General features: G+C 48.6%; 1 protein-coding gene across 2 annotated transcripts in view; it reads left to right on the top strand.

Moving 5' to 3' along the window:
• The window catches only part of LOC146830170 (uncharacterized), a 356,937-nt gene extending 354,680 nt beyond the window's left edge, over positions 1-2,257 (top strand). For both annotated transcript variants that reach the window (XM_085604414.1, XM_085604413.1), the window contains one exon: positions 1,774-2,257. In XM_085604414.1, coding sequence (XP_085460540.1) covers positions 1,774-1,885 — 112 coding nt within the window. In that variant the 3' untranslated portion in view covers positions 1,886-2,257. The remainder of the gene's footprint in view (positions 1-1,773) is intronic.
• Positions 2,258-25,757: the final 23,500 nt, after the last annotated feature.

Below are 25,757 nucleotides of genomic sequence, written 5' to 3'. Positions count from 1 at the left end.
TACTTCAAGATAATTCACCCCATGGAGATGCATGCTCACCCGTGTATTCAGGGTTCAGTGTGGCTCATGCAGGTGGGTGCATGTCCATTAATTATCCACAAAAGACCTGTATCTGGGACATCCTGTCCAACCTACTCACCAAACCAAAGGGGTTGGTTTGTGGCAAGACGTTCTTGACATTAAATTAAGCTGGAGGACTAGAACATGTGGTAAATGACAAACATGGTGGCCATTGATAGACTACAACTGTGAAGCATCTCCAGAAAAGGTTAGTTTGAAACAACTCACTCCTTCTAGTTCTTTTTGCATTTACAGCATCTATGCTTCTTCAGCACAAGAATGATAGATGTGCCACTCCCTCTAGAACTGACACCACTCGAGTCCCTGAGCTATCAAGAGCTGTCCCCTGAACTCATCACCAGCTCGAGGTATAAATACCTCACTTCTTCAATATATGAATATTCCATACAAAATGTTTATAAGTGTGCAACTCACATGAAAATGTTGCTTTTGAGCTGTTATGCAAATGTGCACAGTCTTCACCTAAAAGACCAGAAAATGTGAACAGCAAAGCCACGACAAAACATATTCTGAGGTCGCCACTGAGGGCCCAATTAGGATTTTTGGTGATGCGGGAGCAGGCGGGTTGCCACTACCGCACTCCTGCACATAGAGAGCCACCCGCCCGCCAGATTACGACAGTGGTCTGATGGGCGGTGTGTCTCTTTCGAAGGCAGAGGTGCATTTTAAAAAGGCACTGCAATGGGAATGCCACACAAAGTTCCTGCACAGCATGGACTAAAAAGTCTATGTTGTGCAGGAACTGTGTGCATGCTCACGGGGGGGGGCACATGTTATGCTTCCCTCTGTGCATCCACATGTGGAGGAGGCACAGAGGGATATGTAGGGCTCTCTTTGTTTCCTTTCTGGCACGTTGTCCATGGGGTAGGAACCTCCTTGACACTGCTGGCCATGAAGAAACTTGTAATATGCTTGGCGGGACTACGGCGGTCCCACTAAGCATATTGCTGCCTCTACTGCGCCGCACCACTGCCAGGGAATGGTGGTGCCCTCATGCTGTCGTTGTCCAAGGGTGGTGTGGCCACCCAATTCGTAATGGGGCAGTCACACCGCTGGTGCGGCAGTGGCTGGACCACCACTGCCGTGCCCCCACAAGTCTGCCGGTCCTTTGACCACCAGACTCTTAATCAGGGCCTTAGTGTCTCAATTGACTTTAGTAGACGACGTGCTCACTTGCACACTGTCACACTAAGAAGGCAGGTGCATTTCACTCAATGTGCTACACTTACTGTCATTTCTTTTCAAAATCATAACCATATTTTGCGAATCGTTTGTGTGTAATTTCAGGAATTACAATATCTGATCCCTTCCCCAGCACAGATTTCTATCCAGTGCATCATCTTTGTGTTAAGTCCGCACATCTGTCACAAGCTGCAAAGATTTGGGGGTATATTATCAAGAAACGGCGTTACAATTATCGCGGCTTTAGCGGCAGAAAACTGCCGCTAAAACGGCGATAATGGGCTTGATAATATACCTTTGAGAATTCCCATAGAAGCCTATGTTAGATGTGAAGGACAGCTAACCTGAGCTTCAATTGGAATTCCATAGATCATATTATCAAGTCCATTATCGCCGCTTTAGCAGCAGTTTTCTGCCGCTAAAGTGGCGATAATTTTATCACCTGTCTTGATAATATGCCCCTCTGTGTCTTCCTCCTATTGTCTGACCGGATGTTGTCTTTATTTCCAGGTGCGCAATCGCAGATTTCGGGGAGTGCGTCTACATTGAAGATGGAGCCGTCCGGGTGTCTGGGTGCTCCCTCACAAGACCCTACATCTGTACTAGGGAGCCGCATATCTAAATAGGATGTCCTGTGACACTACACATCGCGGACTATATTTACCGGCACCTGGCAGACACTGACACAACTCATTCAGAATCAGCACGTGATGGCATAAGCTGCATGTGAAACTGTGGTATCCTGGTTTGGGTGCTATGTATCTTCCTCACTTACCTGTCTTGCTGCTCAGCCAATGTGGATGAATAATAGAATGTTGGTGTGTGTGATGCAATGTGAGAATGTTGGGGATGCTTGTGGATGGATGTCAGTTGGGAGATTGGGCTGAGCAGCAAGGGAGCTGCTCCTGGTGGGGCTTTCATTATTATTATACTTAAGAGCTGATTCTACTGTAAACCTGAACAAGAGATCTAATAAACCTGCTTTAATCATCATACCTCGGCTACATCCATGCTTATTACAGAAACAGAGCTTCGTTCTGCAGTGTTTGCTGTTCCTGAACAGTGATAAGAGCAGGGCCACGCCAGGTATCGGCGACTCACCAAGGAGCCTTGTTAAACCCAGGCGGAATGTAGAAATCGACTGACCTCAAAATGGTCCCAAAAAAAACGCCAGGGCAGCAAAGAAAACAAGTGATTAGATAGAGAAAACTGAGTGATCTAGAAAAAATTGTGAATAGATGGAGAAAACAGTGGGAAAATAAGTGATTTGTTGGAGAAAATTGACTGATTTGGAGGAGTAAACGATTTATTAGATAGGGAAAAATTTGTGATTAGGAGAAGGACATCTAATTAGATGGAGATAAGTGATTAGATGGAGAACAACGAGTGATTAAATTGAGAAAAATGAGTGATTAGATTGAGAAAAATGAGTTATTAGATTGTGAAAAATGAGTGGTTAGATGGAGAAAAACAAGTGATTTAATTGTGATTAGGTGGAGAAAACAGCAGGAAAAACAAGTGATTAAATGGGGAGAAAACAGCAATTGACCCGTTCAGTGCGGCGGAGCTCAAGCGGGGAGCACAAGCTGGCAGCAGCAGCGGTGGAGCTGTGGCAGAGCAGTGCACTTGATGCATTCTGAGTATTACTGCAAAAAGCAATTAAAAGTATATACAAAAAAAAAAAAAAGACTCAGATAAATTGAGTTGAGTTTTGCATAGGGCGCTGTTACCCAAAATAGGTCCACGTGACAGTAAGAAAAGCCAACCGCAGCACATCAAAGCTGTAAAAAAGGTGGAATCACTGTTGTAAATGCAAAATCTTCATTTATTTTTCTGGAAAAGGTATGTGAAGATGTAAACCTGAGGTTTCTGCACAACCTGAAGGCAACAAAGCAAAACACACAGGTCAACACTAGAGGTGATTTTTGTATCCTTAGTTAGAGATCTATATTATAGTTATCACTTTTGGTGCTCTTTTTGTAATGTGTTATATAGTTCTGAGAATGTTTACTGATGATGAGACTGCAAGTTCCAGAGTGAACTGTTATAACAAGCCTGCTGGGAGTTAGATGGGTGGAGTCCTTTTTCTGTACAGAATAAATATATTTGCATCTCATTTCCTGCGGTCTCTTTTGTGGTACACATCTACTCCTGGGTTCATGGTGAATCTTACTTCTGGATTTTGAGGTCTGTTTTTATTGTAGACTCCAACATCTAGTGAAGTTACTGCAAACCTAAGGAAATTCACATCCTTTTCTATGCTATCATAAGGTACTGCTGGAATCATCTCTATGAGATTTGCTTCTGATTTTCCATTCCTACAATGAGAAAAATTCTTCTGGACAGTCAAGGATATAACTGCAACACAAGTGCTGCACTGTCATAGACTTGCTAAAGCAAATACTATATACTGTTGTAAATTATATTGATTGAAATTTAATGTTCGAGGCATATGAGCTGCAGATTACACACTTTTGCATAGATCGCCATCTGGTGTTGGGCCCGGATGTTTGCAGTTTGTTTTTCCTCTTGGAAAGTCTTTGGAAGTCACGAGGTCGGTGACTCCTCCCTTGGTTCGTATTGCGCATGGGCTTCGGCTCCATCCTCAGATTGTTTCTTTCCGCCATCGGGCTCGGACGTAATTCTTCGCGCTCTGGTTCCGAACATTCCAGTTCGACGATCGAAGCGGAATCCTCGCTCTCCACGGTATTGTTCAGATACTGATCTCCTCAATCACATTCTTCTTCGACGCACCTTCGATTCCAATCATCGACGGCGGCCTTCGGGCCTATCCAGGCTCCGGTCCCGACTGATGGAAAGAACTCCATTCAAGAAGTGCCCTCGATGTGGGTCCAAATTCCCCCACACCGATCTTCATGAGGTGTGCAACCTCTGCCTCTCCCCTGAACACGAGGCTCGAGACTGTCCCGCCTGCAAGTCTTTTAGATCTAAAAAGACTATTCGAGATCGAAGGGCCAGACGAAAAATGGCGCACTCCTCGACCTCCGTTCCAGTCGACATCTTCGGGGACGACGTCGAAGCCCCAGGACAGCAGCACACCGAAGAGGACCTCGTCAGTGCTTCCGAAGCCGATGACTCGGATGTGGAGGACATCACCCCAGCGCAGAGGGTCGTGAGTAAAATACCCCCTCCCACACCCGCGCCGACACCCAAAAAGGCTTCGGTCACGCCTTCGGGTCTAGGCAAGACCAAAGACAATGCTTCGAACACCCCACCTTCGGGCCCGGTGCCGAAGCCAAGTAAGCCTTCCGACGGCTCGGGCTCGAGCCAGCCTGCCAGCGGTGCCGAAAAACACCCTTCGGCACCGAAGAAAAGATAGGCCTCTACCTCGACACCGAGCTCCACACCAAAACCCTCGGTGTCCAAACCCAGCCTCTTGGTGCCGACCAAACATCATAAGGCCCTCGGCACCGACACTCCCGCGCCCAAGCCTGTCTCGGCACCGAACAAAAAAATCTGAGGTTCCCAAAAAGCACGGCACAGACAAGCCTAAGAAGCCGTCGGCCCCGAAAACGTAGGCGCCGACCGAACAACCAGTGTCGCAAGAACTTTTTACACCAGATCCTTTGCAAAAGACACTTACCAAGGATCCAAAAACTGGACATTTGGCACTGTCTTCTAAAAAGAGACACTTGGACAAACCAGCTCCACCTCCACCTCCAAAGAGGAAGGACTGTGCTACCTCCCCTTTCAGAGTGCCTTCCCCACCTCCTCCACCCTCTCCACCTTCGCCCCTCCGCCTTCTCCACCCCCGCCTCATCGCTCTCCGACCCCGTCTCCAGACCATGATGATCAGGGGGACCCATACTATGACCCAGCAGATGTGCCACAAGACCCTACCCCTACAGGATCCCCAGACCCCTGAGATGATTATAATAATCCAGACATTCCAGATGTCCCACAAGATGACCTCTATCCATCCAGGCCATCTCCACCAGAAGACTCACTAGGTTTTCACCACCTACTTCAGAGGGCGGCACATTATCACGGGGTAGAGCTACACACTGACCCAGTAGAGGAAGATTTCCTCCTAGACGCCTTTCATACTGCGCATAGGTCCACTGCTATACTACCTATGCTCAAAGGGGTAATAAAGCATGCGCCAGAGGTTTTTAAAGACCCAGTCAGGGCTAGGGTACTAAACCCACGCATAGAAAAAAAGTATAAAGCTGCCCCTACATATCCTGCCTACATCAAAGGGCCAGCGTCACTGGATTCCCTAGTGGTATCCACCGCAAGAAAGAGATCAAATTCCCAGGCGTCAGGCGAAGCACCACCACCTGACAAAGAATCAAAGCTCCTGGACGCGTCAGGAAAACGCACTGCGTCACAGGCAGCTAATATATGGCGTATCGCCAAGACTCAAGCACTATTGGCCAGATACGACAGAGCGCTTTATGATGAGCTAGAAACCATCATGCACCATCACCCAGAAAAATATAAAAATAGGGCCAATGAATTAATCCAAGAGGGTAAGACCATAACTAATACCTCTATACGCTGTGCCTTAGACGCAGCAGACACAGCCTCCAGGGCCATTAACACCAGTGTCCTACTCCGTCGACACGCTTGGCTAAGAGTTTCAGGCTTTAAACCCGAGGTACAAGCCTCCATATTAAACCATCCATTCGATCAGGAACATTTATTCGGTCCAAATATAGATGAGGCCCTCGAGAAGATGAAAAAAGACACAGACACGGCGAAATCTATGAGAGCCCTACAGTCACACCCTCCTAGGCGCTCCTTTCGCCGCTCTTCCTTTCGGGGCACTGGCAGAGGCTACTCCTCAGACAGCGCGTCCACGTCCTACAAATCCCCTCCTCAGTCCACCTTCACAAAAGGTTATCAAAGAGGCGGCTATAGAGGAAATAACAATAAAGGCAGAGGCAAAACAAATACCGCCTGCTCTGCCACACCGCCTACCCAATGACTTTCCCCTGCTCCCCCCAGACCATCCCACTCCGGTCGGGGGCAGACTACAAAATTTCCTTCACATCTGGGAGTCTATCACATCAGACAAGTGGGTGACCCAAATTATTTGTTCAGGGTACTGCCTACAACTCAAATCTACCCCCCCCAACATTCCACCCAGGCAACGCCCAATGTCACAAGAACATTCCACGTTACTAAAACAGGAGGTAATCTCCCTCCTACAAAAACACGCAATAGAACAGGTCCCCCACGATCAGCAAAATGTAGGAGTCTACTCCCTATATTTTCTGATACCAAAAAGAGACGAGACTCTACGAACTATCTTGGATCTCCGGCCTATAAACACATACATACATTCGGACCATTTTCACATGGTAACACTTCAGCAGGTACTTCCGCTCCTCTCCCAGAACGACTTTCTCACCACACTGGACTTGAAAGACGCGTACTTTCACATTCCGGTACACCATGCCCACAGAAAGTACCTCAGATTCGTAGTGGACGGGCAACACTACCAGTTCAAGGTGCTCCCATTCGGGGTCACAACAGCACCACGGGTATTTACCAAGTGCCTAGCGGTAGTGGCGGCACACCTCAGAAGACAGCACATTCACGTCTTCCCGTATCTGGACGACTGGCTCATAAAAGCCGCGTCCTACAACCGATGTGTACAAAACAGTGGGAAAATAAGTGATTTGTTGGAGAAAATTGACTGATTTGGAGGAGTAAACGATTTATTAGATAGGGAAAAATTTGTGATTAGGAGAAGGACATCTAATTAGATGGAGATAAGTGATTAGATGGAGAACAACGAGTGATTAAATTGAGAAAAATGAGTGATTAGATTGAGAAAAATGAGTTATTAGATTGTGAAAAATGAGTGGTTAGATGGAGAAAAACAAGTGATTTAATTGTGATTAGGTGGAGAAAACAGCAGGAAAAACAAGTGATTAAATGGGGAGAAAACAGCAATTGACCCGTTCAGTGCGGCGGAGCTCAAGCGGGGAGCACAAGCTGGCAGCAGCAGCGGTGGAGCTGTGGCAGAGCAGTGCACTTGATGCATTCTGAGTATTACTGCAAAACGCAATTAAAAGTATATACAAAAACAAAAAAAAAAGACTCAGATAAATTGAGTTGAGTTTTGCATAGGGCGCTGTTACCCAAAATAGGTCCACGTGACAGTAAGAAAAGCCAACCGCAGCACATCAAAGGTGTAAAAAAGGTGGAATCACTGTTGTAAATGCAAAATCTTAATTTATTTTTCTGGAAAAGGTATGTGAAGATGTAAACCTGAGGTTTCTGCACAACCTGAAGGCAACAAAGCAAAACACACAGGTCAACACTAGAGGTGATTTTTGTATCCTTAGTTAGAGATCTATATTATAGTTATCACTTTTGGTGCTCTTTTTGTAATGTGTTATATAGTTCTGAGAATGTTTACTGATGATGAGACTGCAAGTTCCAGAGTGAACTGTTATAACAAGCCTGCTGGGAGTTAGATGGGTGGAGTCCTTTTTCTGTACAGAATAAATATATTTGCATCTCATTTCCTGCGGTCTCTTTTGTGGTACACATCTACTCCTGGGTTCATGGTGAATCTTACTTCTGGATTTTGAGGTCTGTTTTTATTGTAGACTCCAACATCTAGTGAAGTTACTGCAAACCTAAGGAAATTCACATCCTTTTCTATGCTATCATAAGGTACTGCTGGAATCATCTCTATGAGATTTGCTTCTGATTTTCCATTCCTACAATGAGAAAAATTCTTCTGGACAGTCAAGGATATAACTGCAACACAAGTGCTGCACTGTCATAGACTTGCTAAAGCAAATACTATATACTGTTGTAAATTATATTGATTGAAATTTAATGTTCGAGGCATATGAGCTGCAGATTACACACTTTTGCATAGATCGCCATCTGGTGTTGGGCCCGGATGTTTGCAGTTTGTTTTTCCTCTTGGAAAGTCTTTGGAAGTCACGAGGTCGGTGACTCCTCCCTTGGTTCGTATTGCGCATGGGCTTCGGCTCCATCCTCAGATTGTTTCTTTCCGCCATCGGGCTCGGACGTAATTCTTCGCGCTCTGGTTCCGAACATTCCAGTTCGACGATCGAAGCGGAATCCTCGCTCTCCACGGTATTGTTCAGATACTGATCTCCTCAATCACATTCTTCTTCGACGCACCTTCGATTCCAATCATCGACGGCGGCCTTCGGGCCTATCCAGGCTCCGGTCCCGACTGATGGAAAGAACTCCATTCAAGAAGTGCCCTCGATGTGGGTCCAAATTCCCCCACACCGATCTTCATGAGGTGTGCAACCTCTGCCTCTCCCCTGAACACGAGGCTCGAGACTGTCCCGCCTGCAAGTCTTTTAGATCTAAAAAGACTATTCGAGATCGAAGGGCCAGACGAAAAATGGCGCACTCCTCGACCTCCGTTCCAGTCGACATCTTCGGGGACGACGTCGAAGCCCCGGGACAGCAGCACACCGAAGAGGACCTCGTCAGTGCTTCCGAAGCCGATGACTCGGATGTGGAGGACATCACCCCAGCGCAGAGGGTCGTGAGTAAAATACCCCCTCCCACACCCGTGCCGACACCCAAAAAGGCTTCGGTCACGCCTTCGGGCCTAGGCAAGACCAAAGACACTGCTTCGAACACCCCACCTTCGGGCCCGGTGCCGAAGCCAAGTAAGCCTTCCGACGGCTCGGGCTCGAGCCAGCCTGCCAGCGGTGCCGAAAAACACCCTTCGGCACCGAAGAAAAGATAGGCCTCTACCTCGACACCGAGCTCCACACCAAAACCCTCGGTGTCCAAACCCAGCCTCTCGGTGCCGACTAAACATCATAAGGCCCTCGGCACCGACACTCCCGCGCCCAAGCCTGTCTCGGCACCGAACAAAAAAATCTGAGGTTCCCAAAAAGCACGGCACAGACAAGCCTAAGAAGCCGTCGGCCCCGAAAACGTAGGCGCCGACCGAACAACCAGTGTCGCAAGAACTTTTTACACCAGATCCTTTGCAAGGATCCAAAAACTGGACATTTGGCACTGTCTTCTAAAAAGAGACACTTGGACAAACCAGCTCCACCTCCACCTCCAAAGAGGAAGGACTGTGCTACCTCCCCTTTCAGAGTGCCTTCCCCACCTCCTCCACCCTCTCCACCTTCGCCCCTCCGCCTTCTCCACCCCCGCCTCATCGCTCTCCGACCCCGTCTCCAGACCATGATGATCAGGGGGACCCATACTATGACCCAGCAGATGTGCCACAAGACCCTACCCCTACAGGATCCCCAGACCCCTGAGATGATTATAATAATCCAGACATTCCAGATGTCCCACAAGATGACCTCTATCCATCCAGGCCATCTCCACCAGAAGACTCACTAGGTTTTCACCACCTACTTCAGAGGGCGGCACATTATCACGGGGTAGAGCTACACACTGACCCAGTAGAGGAAGATTTCCTCCTAGACGCTTTTCATACTGCGCATAGGTCCACTGCTATACTACCTATGCTAAAGCATGTGCCAGAGGTTTTTAAAGACCCAGTCAGGGCTAGGGTACTAAACCCACGCATCGAAAAAAAGTATAAAGCTGCCCCTACATATCCTGCCTACATCAAAGGGCCAGCGTCACTGGATTCCCTAGTGGTATCCACCGCAAGAAAGAGATCAAATTCCCAGGCGTCAGGCGAAGCACCACCACCTGACAAAGAATCAAAGCTCCTGGACGCGTCAGGAAAACGCACTGCGTCACAGGCAGCTAATATATGGCGTATCGCCAACACTCAAGCACTATTGGCCAGATACGACAGAGCGCTTTATGATGAGCTAGAAACCATCATGCACCATCACCCAGAAAAATATAAAAATAGGGCCAATGAATTAATCCAAGAGGGTAAGACCATAACTAATACCTCTATACGCTGTGCCTTAGACGCAGCAGACACAGCCTCCAGGGCCATTAACACCAGTGTCCTACTCCGTCGACACGCTTGGCTAAGAGTTTCAGGCTTTAAACCCGAGGTACAAGCCTCCATATTAAACCATCCATTCGATCAGGAACATTTATTCGGTCCAAAGATAGATGAGGCCCTCGAGAAGATGAAAAAAGACACAGACACGGCGAAATCTATGAGAGCCCTACAGTCACACCCTCCTAGGCGCTGCTTTCGCCGCTCTTCCTTTCGGGGCACTGGCAGAGGCTACTCCTCAAACAGCGCGCCCACGTCCTACAAATCCCCTCCTCAGTCCACCTTCACAAAAGGTTATCAAAGAGGCGGCTATAGAGGAAATAACAATAAAGGCAGAGGCAAAACAAATACCGCCTGCTCTGCCACACCGCCTACCCAATGACTTTCCCCTGCTCCCCCCAGACCATCCCACTCCGGTCGGGGGCAGACTACAAAATTTCCTTCACATCTGGGAGTCTATCACATCAGACAAGTGGGTGACCCAAATTATTTGTTCAGGGTACTGCCTACAACTCAAATCTACCCCCCCCAACATTCCACCCAGGCAACGCCCAATGTCACAAGAACATTCCACGTTACTAAAACAGGAGGTAATCTCCCTCCTACAAAAACACGCAATAGAACAGGTCCCCCACGATCAGCAAAATGTAGGAGTCTACTCCCTATATTTTCTGATACCAAAAAGAGACGAGACTCTACGAACTATCTTGGATCTCCGGCCTATAAACACATACATACATTCGGACCATTTTCACATGGTAACACTTCAGCAGGTACTTCCGCTCCTCTCCCAGAACGACTTTCTCACCACACTGGACTTGAAAGACGCGTACTTTCACATTCCGGTACACCATGCCCACAGAAAGTACCTCAGATTCGTAGTGGACGGGCAACACTACCAGTTCAAGGTGCTCCCATTCGGGGTCACAACAGCACCACGGGTATTTACCAAGTGCCTAGCGGTAGTGGCGGCACACCTCAGAAAACAGCACATTCACGTCTTCCCGTATCTGGACGACTGGCTCATAAAAGCCGCGTCCTACAACCGATGTGTACACCACACTGCCACTACAATCCAGCTACTTCACCAACTAGGCTTCACGGTGAACCACCAAAAGTCCCAGCTAACACCATCCCACATAAAGCAATACTTTGGTGCCACTATAGACACCTCAAAAGCCATTGCCTACCCCAATCCGGCAAGGATCGCAAGCATTCAGGCTTTGCGTCAAAAATTCATACTTCAACACTCCCTCCCAGCAAGAGTGTTTATGCAACTGATAGGGATGATGGCCTCTTGCATTTTCATAGTACCTCATGCAAGACTCCAGATGCGTCCACTCCAAGAGTGCTTAGCGCGCCAATGGAACCAGGCCCAGGGGCAACTGACAGATCTGGTGTTGGTAGACGGTCGCACCCATCGCTCTCTGCAGTGGTGGAACACCACAAATCTTTCCAGAGGTCGACCGTTCCTGGACCCGGTTCCACAAATAATCCTGACAACAGACGCATCGCTCTCCGGCTGGGGAGCTCATCTACTACACCTCACAGTGCAGGGCACATGGACGCCGCAACAAAAGTTACTCCACATCAATCATCTGGAGTTACTGGCAATCTTTCTAGCCCTAAAAGCCTTTCACACACAGGTTTTAGGCAAAGCAGTCCTTATCCGCACAGACAACATGACTGCCATGTACTACATCCAGAAACAAGGCGGCACACACTCTCCACAGCTCTCTCAACTAGCACAGAGCATATGGAGATGGGCAATCCCACACAAAATCTTTCTCCTGGCCTAACACGTCCCAGGAGTCCAAACCACCATGGCAGATCTGCTCAGCAGACAAACGCAGCAGATCCACGAGTTGGAACTTCACCCACAGGTTCTTCACCCGTTCTTTCAGATGTGGGGGCATCCACAGATAGACCTATTCACCACCAACGAAAACAAAATATGCCCAAGCTTCGCCGCCAGATACCCACACCCATTGTCCAAAGGCAATGCGATATGGATGAACTGGTCAGGCAAATTTGCATACGCCTTTCCACCTCTCCCACTAATTCCATTAGTGGTGCGAAAGCTACAACAGCACTCCCTCACACTCATTCTAGTAGCTCCAACATGGGCCAGACAACCGTGGTACACCACGCTGCTGGAACTCTCAGTAGTGCCACACCAAAAATTACACTTCTCACCATACCTCCTAACCCAGAACCATGGAGAGATCAGACACCCGGACCCAGCTCAGCTCAACCTTGCGATCTGGCTCCTAAGATCATAGAATTCGGATACCTTAACCTTCCCCCCGACTGTATGAATGTTATCAGAGAAGCTAGACATCCTACCACTAGAGCCTGCTACGCTTCCAAGTGGAAAAGATTTGTTGTTTATTGCCATAACAACACAATCAACCCTCTAGACGCATCCATACAGCACATCATATGCTACTTACTACATCTACAAAGATGTAACCTAGCGTATACATCCATTCGGCTACACCTCGCAGCAATTGCCGCTTACCTACAAAACAGACAGCACCTATCACTTTTCACAGTGCCTGCCATTAAAGCCTTCATGGAAGGCCTAAAACGAATAATTCCCCCCAGAGTGCCACCTTCACCTGTGTGGAACTTAAATATAGTGCTCACAAGGCTAATGGGTCCGCCTTTTGACCCCTTACATAAATGTGAACTGCAATTCCTCACATGGAAAACAGTTTTCCTTGTAGCTATCACCTCCCTTAGAAGGGTCAGTGAGATACAAGCACTTACTATACAAGAACCTTTTCTCCAAATGCACCCGAACAAGGTTGTCCTACGTACCAACCCAAAATTCCTACCCAAAGTCATCTCACCCTTTCATCTAAACCAATCGGTAGAATTACCGTTTTTTTTCTCGCAACCTCAAACGCTTGCAGAAAGGGCTCTACACACACTGGATGTTAAAAGGGCCTTGCTTTACTATATCCAGAGAACACAACCTTTCAGGAAGACAAAGCAACTATTTGTCTCTTTCTCTCCACCTCATAAAGGCAACCCCATCTCTAAATTAGGGATAGCTAGGTGGATTGTAAAATGCATACAGATTTGCTAACACAAAGCAAAACGCCCGCTATCTGTTCCCCCTAAAGCCCACTCTACAAGAAAGATAGGGGCTGCTATGGCTTTTCTAGGGAACATCCCATTAGATGATATCTGCAAGGCAGCTACATGGTCAACACCGCATACTTTCACTAAACATTACTGTTTAGATGTGCAAACCAAGCAACAAGCTAGGGTGGGCCAGGCTGTACTAAAAACACTATTTCAAACCACTGCAACGGATACGGGTGGTCGCCGCTAAGGTGGGGAACTGCTATATAGTCTATGCAAAAGTGTGTAATCTGCAGCTCATATGCCTCGAACGGAATATGCTACTTACCAGTATGCATCTGTTCTTGGCATGTAGAGCTGCAGATCTACACACGCCCACCCGCCTCCCCGGCTACCTGTATCTGTTCCAGTATATCTAATTTAGATATAACACACATGGGTTTCTTCTCTGTTATTACTACGCTCCATCTTTCCCTGTTGGCGAGGATGGAGCCGAAGCCCATGCGCAATACGAACCAAGGGAGGAGTTACCGACCTCGTGACTTCCAAAGACTTTCCAAGAGGAAAAACAAACTGCAAACATCCGGGCCCAACACCAGATAGCGATCTATGCAAAAGTGTGTAGATCTGCAGCTCTACATGCCAATAACAGATGCATACTGGTAAGTAGCATATTCCTTCTGAACAATATAAACATTATTGTTTTTCTGCAAGGGGATTTCGGGTATCAAGTCGGGCAACAGAGCATTTATGTGTAATGATAGCATTTTACTTCCTTAGTTATTCATATTGCATCCATTGGCTTCCACCATGCCAAACATAGCACCACCTCCAGATTTACCTTTTCCAGGAGAACCAGTTCTTAAAAGGCTGAAAAGAAAGCATCTTTATTAATACACTGTCGAGGCTCTGAAGGGCGGGATAGATTAGACAATTTGCCAAATATTGCTAACAATGATGTTGATAGGGTGTTAATGCACCTTAGCGAGTATAAGGTGTATGTTGGATCTGGCATCCTTGGCGTGGTTTCTCCCTAACTTTTTGCCTTCAGACCTTCTGTTTTTGGCGACTTCATTTTAGTTGGTGTTAGGACCCTGCACACTTTACTTCTGCTAACAAGTGCTAAAGTGCCTGTGCTCTCTGTTTAAAAAAACATGGTGGAATTGACTTATACCCAATTGGAATATATAATTAACTTGTAAGTCCCTAGTAAAGTGGCATTAACTGTAGCACATACCAATGTCACCGAAGTGGTCCACATTGTTTCTGGAGCAGAGTTTTTTTGCCTCACTTGATCTAACTTTATCATATCACTCAGTCAATTTATATGAGTGGGTCCTAGGTCCAGTCTCCAGCAGGCAAAGGACCATGTGGATGACTGCTTGCCGTGCACCAGAATCTCTGTCTTGTTGCCATTTTGCTGCTGTGGCCGGGTAGTAATGAATTCACTGCTGCCTTTTCTCATCCTGATTCTCTCTCCTGTTCAAGACTGATCTGAGGTGATGAGCTTTTGAAGATTTGCCTCTCTACTGTTGATGAGATTTAATCCACCTCCTATTGGTTGCTCCCTAACCTTGACAGTGTTTTTTCTCACTATTATGTGATAAAATTTGCTTCTAATATTTAATATTCTCTGCAGTTATCTAATTGAAGGAACCTATACAAAGGTGTTGCAACACTTCCATATCCTGAAGAGACGTCATAAAATGTTTGTAGAGGTTGAAATGTTATTGACAACATAACGGTCAGACTTCAGGCTTGATTTTAAGTTGCCACACAGAGTGCTGGATAACTTTAAGTCTTCCAACATGTTTTACTCTGCCTGCCAAATTGAGAGATGCCCGCCGGCCCGGCAGACATCTCTATAAGTAGATTGGATTCACCATCAGGAAACGTTTGAGAGATGACACCGTCAAACATGATGGATGGCTATCAAACATTGTTAAAGTATTTATTTTTCAAAAAATAATTTGAAAAGAAATAAAAACAATGGCCTCCGCACCATGGGAGTTTGGGAATCAATATTTTTTTTCTGACCTTCATTGTCAGGTTTTACCTGGTGATGACAGAGAGGGAAAAGCCATAATGCCATTCACTCTAAATATGACAAATGGAGTTATGTGCTTCCTCTAACGGCCTCCAGTCTGTCCAGCCATTGGATCAAGGTTTAGGCTGACAGAGTACATTTTATTATATTGGCATAAACCTGGTGGTCGCTTGATTCAAAATCGGATGGGTGGACTAAGAATGTGGCAAAGAGTGTACTCTGTCACCATTAACTAAAGACAAGCAGAGAAGAGAGAGAAATTCTCCTTCAGGTATGATTTTTGCTCTGAAAGGGATCACTCAATTTTGGTCCAATTGAATATAATGAGTCCACCTCTGGGTCCCTGAGAACGTTCACAATGGTGGATGAAGTACACCTGTGTAATTGTTGCTGCAATATCAGGTGCTGAAGTTGCTTTCAGACATGTTATGGTTAGAAAGGAGTCGGCAAGATGTAAATACATCAAGCTGGTGCTCAGGAAGAGATCTAGGGATTAGTAAATAGTAGTCCATTAATGTCAGAAGCAGGTTGTAGGAGAGTAGGATCTGCTTCTTATGGTTACCCCCACTTTTTGCGGATGTTTCACTGTTTTTCAACTTTAGTCTGGCTGGGACCCTGCTATTCAGGGCCCCAGCCTAGCTGCTTCCTCTCTAAATTGATTGCATGTACTTTAGGTACAATCCAGATTGCATTCTGGGGTACCCTTATAAGTTCCTAGTATATAGTATACTATGTACCCATGGCATAGGTGCCCCAGAGACCTACCAGGGGCTGCAGCATGTATTGTGCCACCCCTGGGAAGCCATTTAAAATGACACAACAGGTCTGCTACAGCAGCCTGTGTAAGGTGGTGTATGCACCGCTTACTGAGATATAGGTTACCTATATCTCTCCATATCACTGCACATGTAAACCTATAAGTCACCCCTATGGCAGGCCTTAACAATCCTGAAGGCAGGGTACTGGGTTTCATGTAAGAGGATGCCTATGCATGAGCAGAACCCCTCTGCAGCTTTCGAAACCTTTATTCCGGGGTTGTCTGTGATGCAGCCAAACCATATACTCTTAAGTGCATTATAACCTTGCGGTAAATGCTAACTTTGGAATGGCTGCATGGAAACATGTTGTGTTTGGTGTCAAACACCTTGGAATCATACCCCCACACCAGTAACTGGTGTGGGAGGTATGATTCCACCCTACTAGAGGGAGAAAGATGACAGCACCGGTATACCCGGTACCAGCTTAACAGACCCTGGTATCACAAAATAGATGCTGCCAGCCACAGACACGAGTCTGCCCTCCTGCTGCTAAACGAAACTCCGGCAGGGGAGGTCTGGACAATAGGTTTCCTGTCACAGGGAGGTGTAACCACCTCTTAGACAGGCTTTAGTGTATTGGGTCTAGGTGGGTGCACTCCAAGAGTGCTTTGATGTCTGCACTGGGGGCACATTTGGTGTCCCTGTGCATGGTCCAGCTCAAACTGGTTTCAGGAGCACTCAGCCCCTGCTCTGGCGCGAAACTGGACAAAGGACATGGGTGTAGCCACCCCTCTGTCCTGACCCTCCCATAGGTGGGTCCCCAGAGTTTGTCCCACCCCTTCCTTGGGTATAAAGAAGGAACCCCTGACTACAGGACTTTAGATTTACCTGGACGAAACTCTGCTACAGAATACCAGAACTTCTACTATCTACACGATGTTGGATGACCGAAGAATCTGCCTTGGAGTAAAGGAGTTACTCCCCTGCAAGGCAGGCACCAAAGACGCATCTGTCCAGTTTGCATCGACGCTGCTCCTGAAGGACACCAACAATTTTGCAACAGAGGAGGTGGGTTTCCAAGCTTCCCCGAGACCGATCCATGCTCTCAGCAACTCTGAGATCCAAAGCCCCTGTGGGGACCGTGCAACCCGAACCTCTGGACACCGTGCACATTTGCAGCAGCATATGCTTCTTGGCGATCCCTGAGGCTGTGCTTTGGGCTACTTGTAGTCCCGACCCTGAGCAGTGATTCCACCGAAGATTGCTGGCCTACACTCCTCGAGTGACCTGTGGGCTGGTATTGGTGATTCCTCTCAAGGTCCCTTCACGATCCCTTGTCCGTTGACTTGTGGGTCCCTAAGAAGGGTACTTTAATTTTCAACGGGCTTTCCTGGTTGCTTCAGACGTGCCCTGACTCTCCATCGCATGGGGAGTCCACAGGACCTTGCTGGTCCACACCGAAGCCATTTTTCTCTCACCGCGTGGGCTGCAGTTGCCAAGGCTTGTTGGTCTTCAATCCAGAAACTGACCCCCCAGCACTCTACATCCTTTGTGGGACAGCTCGCCTGCGGACTATGGTCATCGTCGACGCCTCCTGGTCCCCGTGGCAGTGGAGTCAAGCTTCACCTCTTCGCAACTGAAACCCCCGACATCGGTGGGCATTTGTCTATCGTATCCCTGGTCACTGGCAAGTGACCCAGACTCTGTCCCCTCTGCTTTCTGGTTCTTCACATCTTTGATCCAGGCTTGGATCACACCGAACACTTCTCCTTTCCACAGCAGCAGCACTTTGCAGCACATCGCCATTGAAATCATCGACGATACCCGACACCATTTGACACCTATGCACCCGGCTTCCCTGGGTGAGGTAACAGGAGTACTCCAGTGCTCCCATGGGTGCTGGCCCTAGAACCCCCTAAGTCTAAAGGGGTTTGCTTAAAGTCCTCTTCTAAGTGTCCTTATTCTTTAAAATTCCAACCGCGACTTTCCTATTGAATTGTACGGGACTCACGGCTGTGTTTTCACACTGCACACATCCCCCGTGGGTCTCCTGTGTCACTGCTTTGGGTGGTTCCTTGGGGTTCCAGCGATTCTACGTGCTTTAGACACTGTGTCTAGTCAAGTCGTGGTTCTTATACCACTTTCTTAATATATGGTTTGGTCTCCCCCTGCTCCCCCTGGGGCCCATTGTATATTGTTCTATTTACTGTTGTTTAATAACTGTATTATTGTGTGCCTTGCTCTCTAACTTCATAAAGAGGTTAGTAGAGAGTGTTTAGAAATAAATACATATATTTTATATACATACCTTGTGTGGTTCTCCTTTCATTTAGTTATTCAAGAAGTTATAATCTGGTAAACCAAGCTGCTTTACACTCCTTCAAGACTTAGCCTGAAGGCTGCTCTCCATAGCTACCACTAGGATAGCTTTCAATAAAGGTTGTCTTAAACCTAATGCTCAATAAGGGTTGTTTGGACTGGTACAAGGTGCCCACTATAACTAGTGGACAGCATATACCAGGCCAACTTCTCACACAGATTCTAAAGGCTGCTGAGTAACAGAGGACTAGAATAAGTATAGAAGAGGCAGTAGGAAATTGGACCTGTGATGGAATTCAAGGGTACAGAGGAACAAACTGGTAACTTACTAGAAGGTTGTGGTGCTAGTAAGACATCTTTAGAGTAAGGGATCTATTTTTATGTTTCAGCCTACTTCATGTTATAACCTCTGAATTTAGTCACTCAGGGGAAAATAAACCCTATTCACCCTTTCACAATAGGTTGTAAATGGTCCACCTTGGATTCTGCGTATTTGTGCTGCACAAAGTTTGTGTGTAGAGAATTTAGGGGCATATTATCAAGAAACGGCATTAAAATTATCGCCGCTTTAGCATCAGAAAACTGCCGCTAAAGCGGCGATAATGGGCTTGATAATATGCCTTTGAGAATTCCCATAGAAACCCATGTTCTGGTGTGAACATGGGCTTCTATTGGAATTCTCTGCTGCATATTATCAAGCCCATTATCGCCGCTGTAGTTGCAGTTTTCTGCCGCTAAAGCGGCGATAATTTTAACGCCGTGCTTGATAATATGCCCCAGAGAAAGCTGAGGAGGCCCTTCCTGTAGCCATTTCTGCGCCCCTAAGTTTTTGCACCAATGCTAATGATTATAGGGTCTTGTTGGAAGGCGGACCCCGAGGAGTCGGCGAGACCACCAAGGGGGGCCCTCACACTGTACGAAGTAGCCGAGCGCTGCCGAGAAGTCTCCTGAGAGATCCTTCTCCTATCACGTACTAGCACAGTAACACCACCACACAGGACTCAAGGAGGTTGTCTCCAGACAAGCAATTCTTTATCAGCAATAAAAAGGTTACGAGGTCAATATTTACACGAAGGGATCGAGGGATCCACCAAAAGTCTCAGTGTCTCTTTGGAAGGGAAGGGGTAGCGGGACAGTCCTCGGCAGGAGTGCGGTACGAGGGTACCTGGGGCCCAGTTCTTATTATCCTCAAGCTGGAGGACCTCCGGATCTCGGAGGGGTCGAGCCGCGACGGCGTCAGCAGGGCTCTGGCGGACAGTTCGTGGAGAGCCGCGATCCAATCAGCAGGGCTCTCAAGATGGTTTCTGCTCAGCTCGAGCCGCGACGTCGTCAGCAGGGCTCCGAGGGAGGTTTCAGCGAGGTTGGGCCGCGACAGCGTCAGCAGGGCTCCGATGTTCCAGGTGGCTTCAAAGTGTTCACAAGAAGGAGCCGCGACGCAGTCAGCAGGGCTCGTGATGGTTCCGACAAGAGTTCTTCTCCGTAGGGTCAGCCGCGATTCAATCAGCAGGGCTCTCGACTCCGGGATACAACTGCCGATCTGTGGCGGGGTCGCCCCAGATATAGGTCTGGAGCCCTTTGATGTCCGGACCCAGGCGCCCGGTGGGGGCGGAGAGGCCGGGTGGAGGTGGCCAGACGCCCAGCAGGAGAGGCGCCAGGCCCAAGGGAGTTGCAGGGCGATCACACCTCGAGAGGGGAGGACAGTTGGGGGTCCCATCGATACTGTCCTCCGCCGGGGGCGATGAATGGTTCCGGCGGCACCCCCTGGCCAGTTCGTGGTGCCTCGATGTCGGGGCTTCGCTGGGGTCGAGGCCGGGTTGAGCGGGGTCGCGCTGGCTGGTGCACAGAGTCACGTGGGTGCCAACAAGATGGCGGAGCCTACGAGGGGTATGCGACCTCGTGCCGCTCAGGAGGAAGGGCCTCGGTGCAGTTCAGAAGGGTGGCCCGTGAAGGCCGGGGCGGGGAACGGGCACAATCCACGGGGGTAAGGACCATGCCACGAGGCCGGGTCCAACAGGTCTTCATTAGGGTTCGGCTATATCTAAAGTCACCCCTCCAGCCAGTACCTGGACCCACAATTAGGTACAAGAATTAGGTGTTGACACTTTTAAACAAATGGGTTTGGCCCCTAATATTATTTATTACAGTCTGAACACGTTATGGCCAGCCACTTCATATGAAAACTTTTTGCGTCAGTTCATAATTTGCCATGACCATGGTCTATCAATGCATCCACTCAGCCATTCATACCTCCATCATTCTATCCTCTTAATCTTACATCTCTTCATCAATACACCTTTTCATCCTTTCCAATCCACTCCCACATTAATCATTTCTTCTGTGCACATTCATCTGCCTCTGAACCACCTGTTCACCTATCTGTGCACCCATCCATTTTCTTCTTGTTTCTGCATCAATTCATCCATCCATTCACATGTATATATGTACATGTTAATACATCTTTCTGTTCTCCTCCACCCTTCAGTCCTACTTTCCATTGATTGACTAATTAACCTTTCCATCCACCCACTAATGTTTCCTTCCACTTTTCTTAATTCCTTCCTTCCATGTTTACTTTCTTCATTTTACCCTTCTTCCTTACCTTTCTTCTTTCTTCCCTCTTAATTCTTTCTATCTACTCATCTTTGTTTCCTTTCTCCCAGTCTTACTTTTTCTTTTTTACCTCTCTCTCTCTGGTGCTCATGTTTGTTTTCTGTCTGTCTCTGTCCTATTTTCCTCATTTTCATATTTTCCCTTTCTCTGTTTACTTGATTTGACTTGGATCACTTGTCAGCCCTCTAGTCCAGACCCCTCAGCTCTGTCAAGGTGTTCACCCAAGCTAGTAATTAGAGGAGTGTGTCTACAGATTCACAGACAGAAGAGACGTATGAAGGCTACTCAGCCTTTCAGTGGGACCCAATCTATCAGCCGGAGAGGTCATGTATCTAAACCCCCTACAGCGCCTCGAGTCTAGGTTCACAGTGCTATTGTCCCTTTACCAGCTTCTCTTATTTAAAACCACCTTCCAACATTTCTCCAAATCTTGATGCTACACAATACACTCCTCCATTCAGGATGGAACATTCCTCAACTATTTGCTAAAAATAGGGCAAAAACAACTGAATCTGATGAAAACCCAATGATAATCAATAAACTTCTTATGGATTGGAAACTCATTCAAAAACGTGTATCAAGTCAACTACTCCTATTGATAAACATTTCAAATTAAACAATCTGGTTTTTGCAAATGGTGCAGAACAAAAATAGCATCCAGGGGCATACTGTATATAGGTACAGCAGGTGCAGTGACACCAGGGCCCAGAGGGCCCCCCTGAAGTCTGATAATTGCTGAGCTTTAACTAGTCGCACCTTATGTTTGTGCTGCTGGGGTGGACCTACAATCCCCAGCAGCCTCGAGAAGCCTGTCCGCAGTAAGGGGGAGTGGGCCACTTAACTCATGCTCATTAGAGCCTCGTGAGTCCTGCGGCAAAGGCCGGGCAACGAACGTGCCCATCTATGCCCGTCCAAGTCAGGAAGAGGGGGCTGCTTTACTCTCGCTCATAAGCGCCTCATGAGTCCACCATCGGATGGTGAGCAGCGGACAACAGCAGTTGATGGAGATTGACGGAGAGTAGCGGTACGGCGGGAAGCAGCAGTTCGTGGAGGAGTGAGTATAAATAGGGTGATATGTTTCGTAGATTGCGGTGTTGATTTGATTGTGTGATGTCTTGCGGAGTATGAGTGAGTGTTGCATGATTGTGAGATCAGGCTGTGAGCACGCGCAGTCCGGGAAAATCTTTGGCTCAGCGAGTAGCTTAAGTGATTGTGGTGTAGAAGACACCCAAGGTAGATTTTGTTGACCATTGAAAGGGGATCGTGAGACGTCATCGATTACCCAGACCGAGATAGAGGGAGCGAATGTGTGAGTGCATGAGTAACCGACGCTGGTCGTGGGTTGTTGTATGTGGAACATTGAGTGATTGAAACCTATCAGTTGAGGCAATTGTCCGGTCGTTTCGCGGACAGACAGTTGCCAGTTGAGGTCAACAATTTCGAGAGACTGTCGGAGGCAGTCAGAGAAGTGATTGTCCGGTCGTTTTGTGGACAGATAATTACTTCAGAGTGTGAATAGGACGAATGCAAGGGTGAGACACGAATTGTGACGGAGGGGAACTGCTGCGAGTGGAGGAAGTGTGACATCAGAAGGTGTTGTGCTGCGATAGGTCGGTTGGTGTGAGTCGCGCTGCTATAGGTGGATTGGCATCAGGAAGTGAACAAAAACATTGTGCGCGATCAAAACTTGTTCATCATGAAATGTTTTAAAGATTTTCCGAGAATTATGTAGAGGTGACAAACGTAGTTACTCGAGGAGGAGAAGAAGCACCTCCCGAGGATACTCCGGCGCATTATATGGCAAGGAATGTGGGATTGCATACTATAATTTGGCTTGAAAATTGGCATAAAATGACTCATGGCGAGGGAGAGTTGGCTTTCCCGCAATATGGTACTTGTAGGTTGGAGGTGTTGTACCAGTTGAAATCTGTAATGTCTTCATTGCCACCTCTGCCGAGCCCAACTCAGTTTGAGACATTGCATGCATGGATCAGAGCAGAGCATGACAGGAAGAGAGATCGAAGTCAAGAAAGGGTGAAGAAGTCAATTAAGGCATTCCAGGATGCGAGGTGGGATGCACAAGAGAAGAGGTGGAGAGTAGAAACGATAGAGGGAGACCAGTTGTACCCACTACTAGAGAAGACAGACAGTGCTAAGGCAAAGAGTGTAGATGACGATGACAGTGATACAGATGACAGTCTAGTAGAAAGGTTGTTGTCTGAGAGACCACCTCCATACAATCCAGATTTCTATGAAGGGATGTCGGCTCAGGTAGAAGGGACTAGTGGATTATAGACTCAGTCAGAGGTGAGAGTAGTAGGGAAACTCTCGACAGGAACTGAGGACATGAAAAGTCAGTCTGTAGCAGGCACAGAGGTTGGGAGAGGTGTGAGGTTGCCGAATGCTTTAAAGGTACCGGTTACCATTGGATCCATTGTTTCAGTTTACGACCCAGATCAAGAGAGTTGGTAGTCAGCTGTAGGATCGAGGAGTGTGGTTGAGGGAAATGGATCAGTGAGTGGAATGGAGCAGACTCCAAGACCTATAGAATGGAGTACGCCATTGCTAGCCACAGCAGACTCCTCTAGGGGCTAGGGGGATGTGAGATCAGTAAGACCAAGGTCTTTGACTGAGTCGAGATCCGATCTGAGGATGTGGGTACCGCCTGCGAGGAATCAGAATCAGTGTGAGAGAACTATGGAGAGTGAGAAGCATGATAATTCAGGAAACCCACCAGTCTCTAGGAATATGACAGAAGAAAATAGACTTCGAGAACAGGACTGCGAGTACGATGAACGGAATGGAGCAGCTTGTCGAGAAATACTGAAGGGAGCCCTGAAAGGGAGGATGTTAGATGTAGGAAGGTTGAAAGCAGAAGTGGATGAAATAATAAGTGGGAATTTGCCTCTTGAAAGGATACACATGTATGAACAAGATGAGTTTACTTTTTGTAGCGAAGTATGTGACTCGCAAGTTAAAAATTGCGCATGAGGCTGTGGAGTGGCGGCTGCGGACTCCCGGCGCCCTCCCCCTCCCCCGGCGCCGAGTCCCGTGAGTGTGGCAGCCCCCGTCGGTATCGGCCGGGGCACGGAGACGTCGACGAGGAGGTGAGGAGGAGCGCTGGCGGTGGTGATGTCTGGGGGGTCTGCCTGATGCGGAGTCGGCCGTCGATCGGGTGGCAGAGGAGAGGAGTGTTCCCCCACCCACTGACTGCTCCTGTGCTCAGATGGGTCCCGCGTTTCGCCCGGTCCTTGGCTGCAGGGGCGCGACGCCTTAGCCTGATTGGGGTGGTGGAGGCCTCCCCCCCCACTCCCCTTTGGTGGTGCAGTCCGCAGGAGGCCTTTCGACTGCCATTCCGGGCAGTGGTGCTTCGGCGGCGGTGTCACCTGCCCCCCTCTGGAAGGTTCTGCCTGAGTCACCCCGTAGGACCGGGACACTTTGTGGCTGGCGCCCGCCCATTGCGGCGATTTCGGTCATCAATCGGGCGGTATAGCAATGTCCCTGTGGGGGGCACTTTGGGGCGGGTGTTCGCCCGCCGTGCAGGAGAGGTGATTTTGTCTGTCAATCGGGCGGCAACCAGTGTACTGGTGGCGCTGACCTGGGGTTGGCTGCTCCTCTGTGGTGGATCGGGTTCTCCATGTTGGGGGCCGTCATTAGTGGAGCTCTCTGGGTTTGATGTCCTCCGCGGCAAGTCACCACCGACGTCCTTGGGGGCCTGTTGAGAGTGGACTTCCCGTCCTCGCCGGTCCCGGGGCCCCAGCAACGCTCCTGGAGGTGGAGTGCCAGCTGATGCCGCTGGGGGGAGATCTGCATGCTTTCTGAGAGCCCCTGTTGTGTCTGGGGCCTGTGCTGCTGCGGCGGGCTCTGCTGGTAGCCGGTGGGGGGTCGGTGGGTGGCGGAGAGCACTCACGCCCTGGACTGGAGGTACGGAGTGGGGATGCAGTGGCATCTGGGTTTGGGCAGAGGAATCAGCTGGTAAGCACGGCTTTCCTCCCTCCACTCCGTCGCCTCCCTCTCTCCCCCGCTCCGGGCGCGCCCTAGCTGTGCTCTGTGTTGGATGTGAATTGACCCGGCTGGACCTCTCCTCCCCATGCCCGGCGTGGCCCATCGTTGTGTCTGCACAATCACTTGTTGTATCAGTCACAGAGCTGCTGCCAATTTTGCGGATGTAGTGGGTGGCCCTGAGTAGGCCCCGGCCATGTGATTACGTTCCCCTCCCGGGGACCAGACATGGGTAGGTCAGACAGATCGGCGAGGGTCCCCGCTACCCAGAGCAAAATGGATCGCTTCACCACCCCCAAGGGGGGGGGCCACGGGAGGGGTGGCGGGGCAAGAGGCTCCTCCATCTACTGAACTGGCCACCATCCTTTAAGTTATCCACACGTCTCAGACCTCGGTGGAGGGCAAAATCGCAAAAGTACGGGTGGATGTGACTCTTATCAGGCAGGACCTTCGCAACGCGAATGCCCGGATCAAAGAAGCTGAGTCCAGGATCGCATCTGTGGAAGATGATGTGCAGCAGCTATGGGGGCAGGTGGCCCGTCTTCAGTCCCAGACGCAGGAGTTGCACCGCCGGGCGGAGAACAGGTCCAGACGCAATAACCTCCGCCTGGTGGGCTTTCCGGAGGGCTCGGAGTAGGGCTGTATAGTGGAGTTCCTGGAGAAGTGGTTGAGGTCGTGGGTTTACGAGGGCTCCCTGTCCCCTTGGTTTGTGATTGAATGGGCCCACCGGTCCCTGGCC

The sequence above is a fragment of the Triturus cristatus genome, chromosome 5_1, assembly GCF_964204655.1.
Source record: "Triturus cristatus chromosome 5_1, aTriCri1.1, whole genome shotgun sequence".
Classification (NCBI taxonomy): Eukaryota; Metazoa; Chordata; class Amphibia; order Caudata; family Salamandridae; genus Triturus; species Triturus cristatus.
The sequence above is the reverse complement of the archived record's forward strand: the minus strand, read 5'-3'. Positions and strand labels throughout refer to the sequence as shown.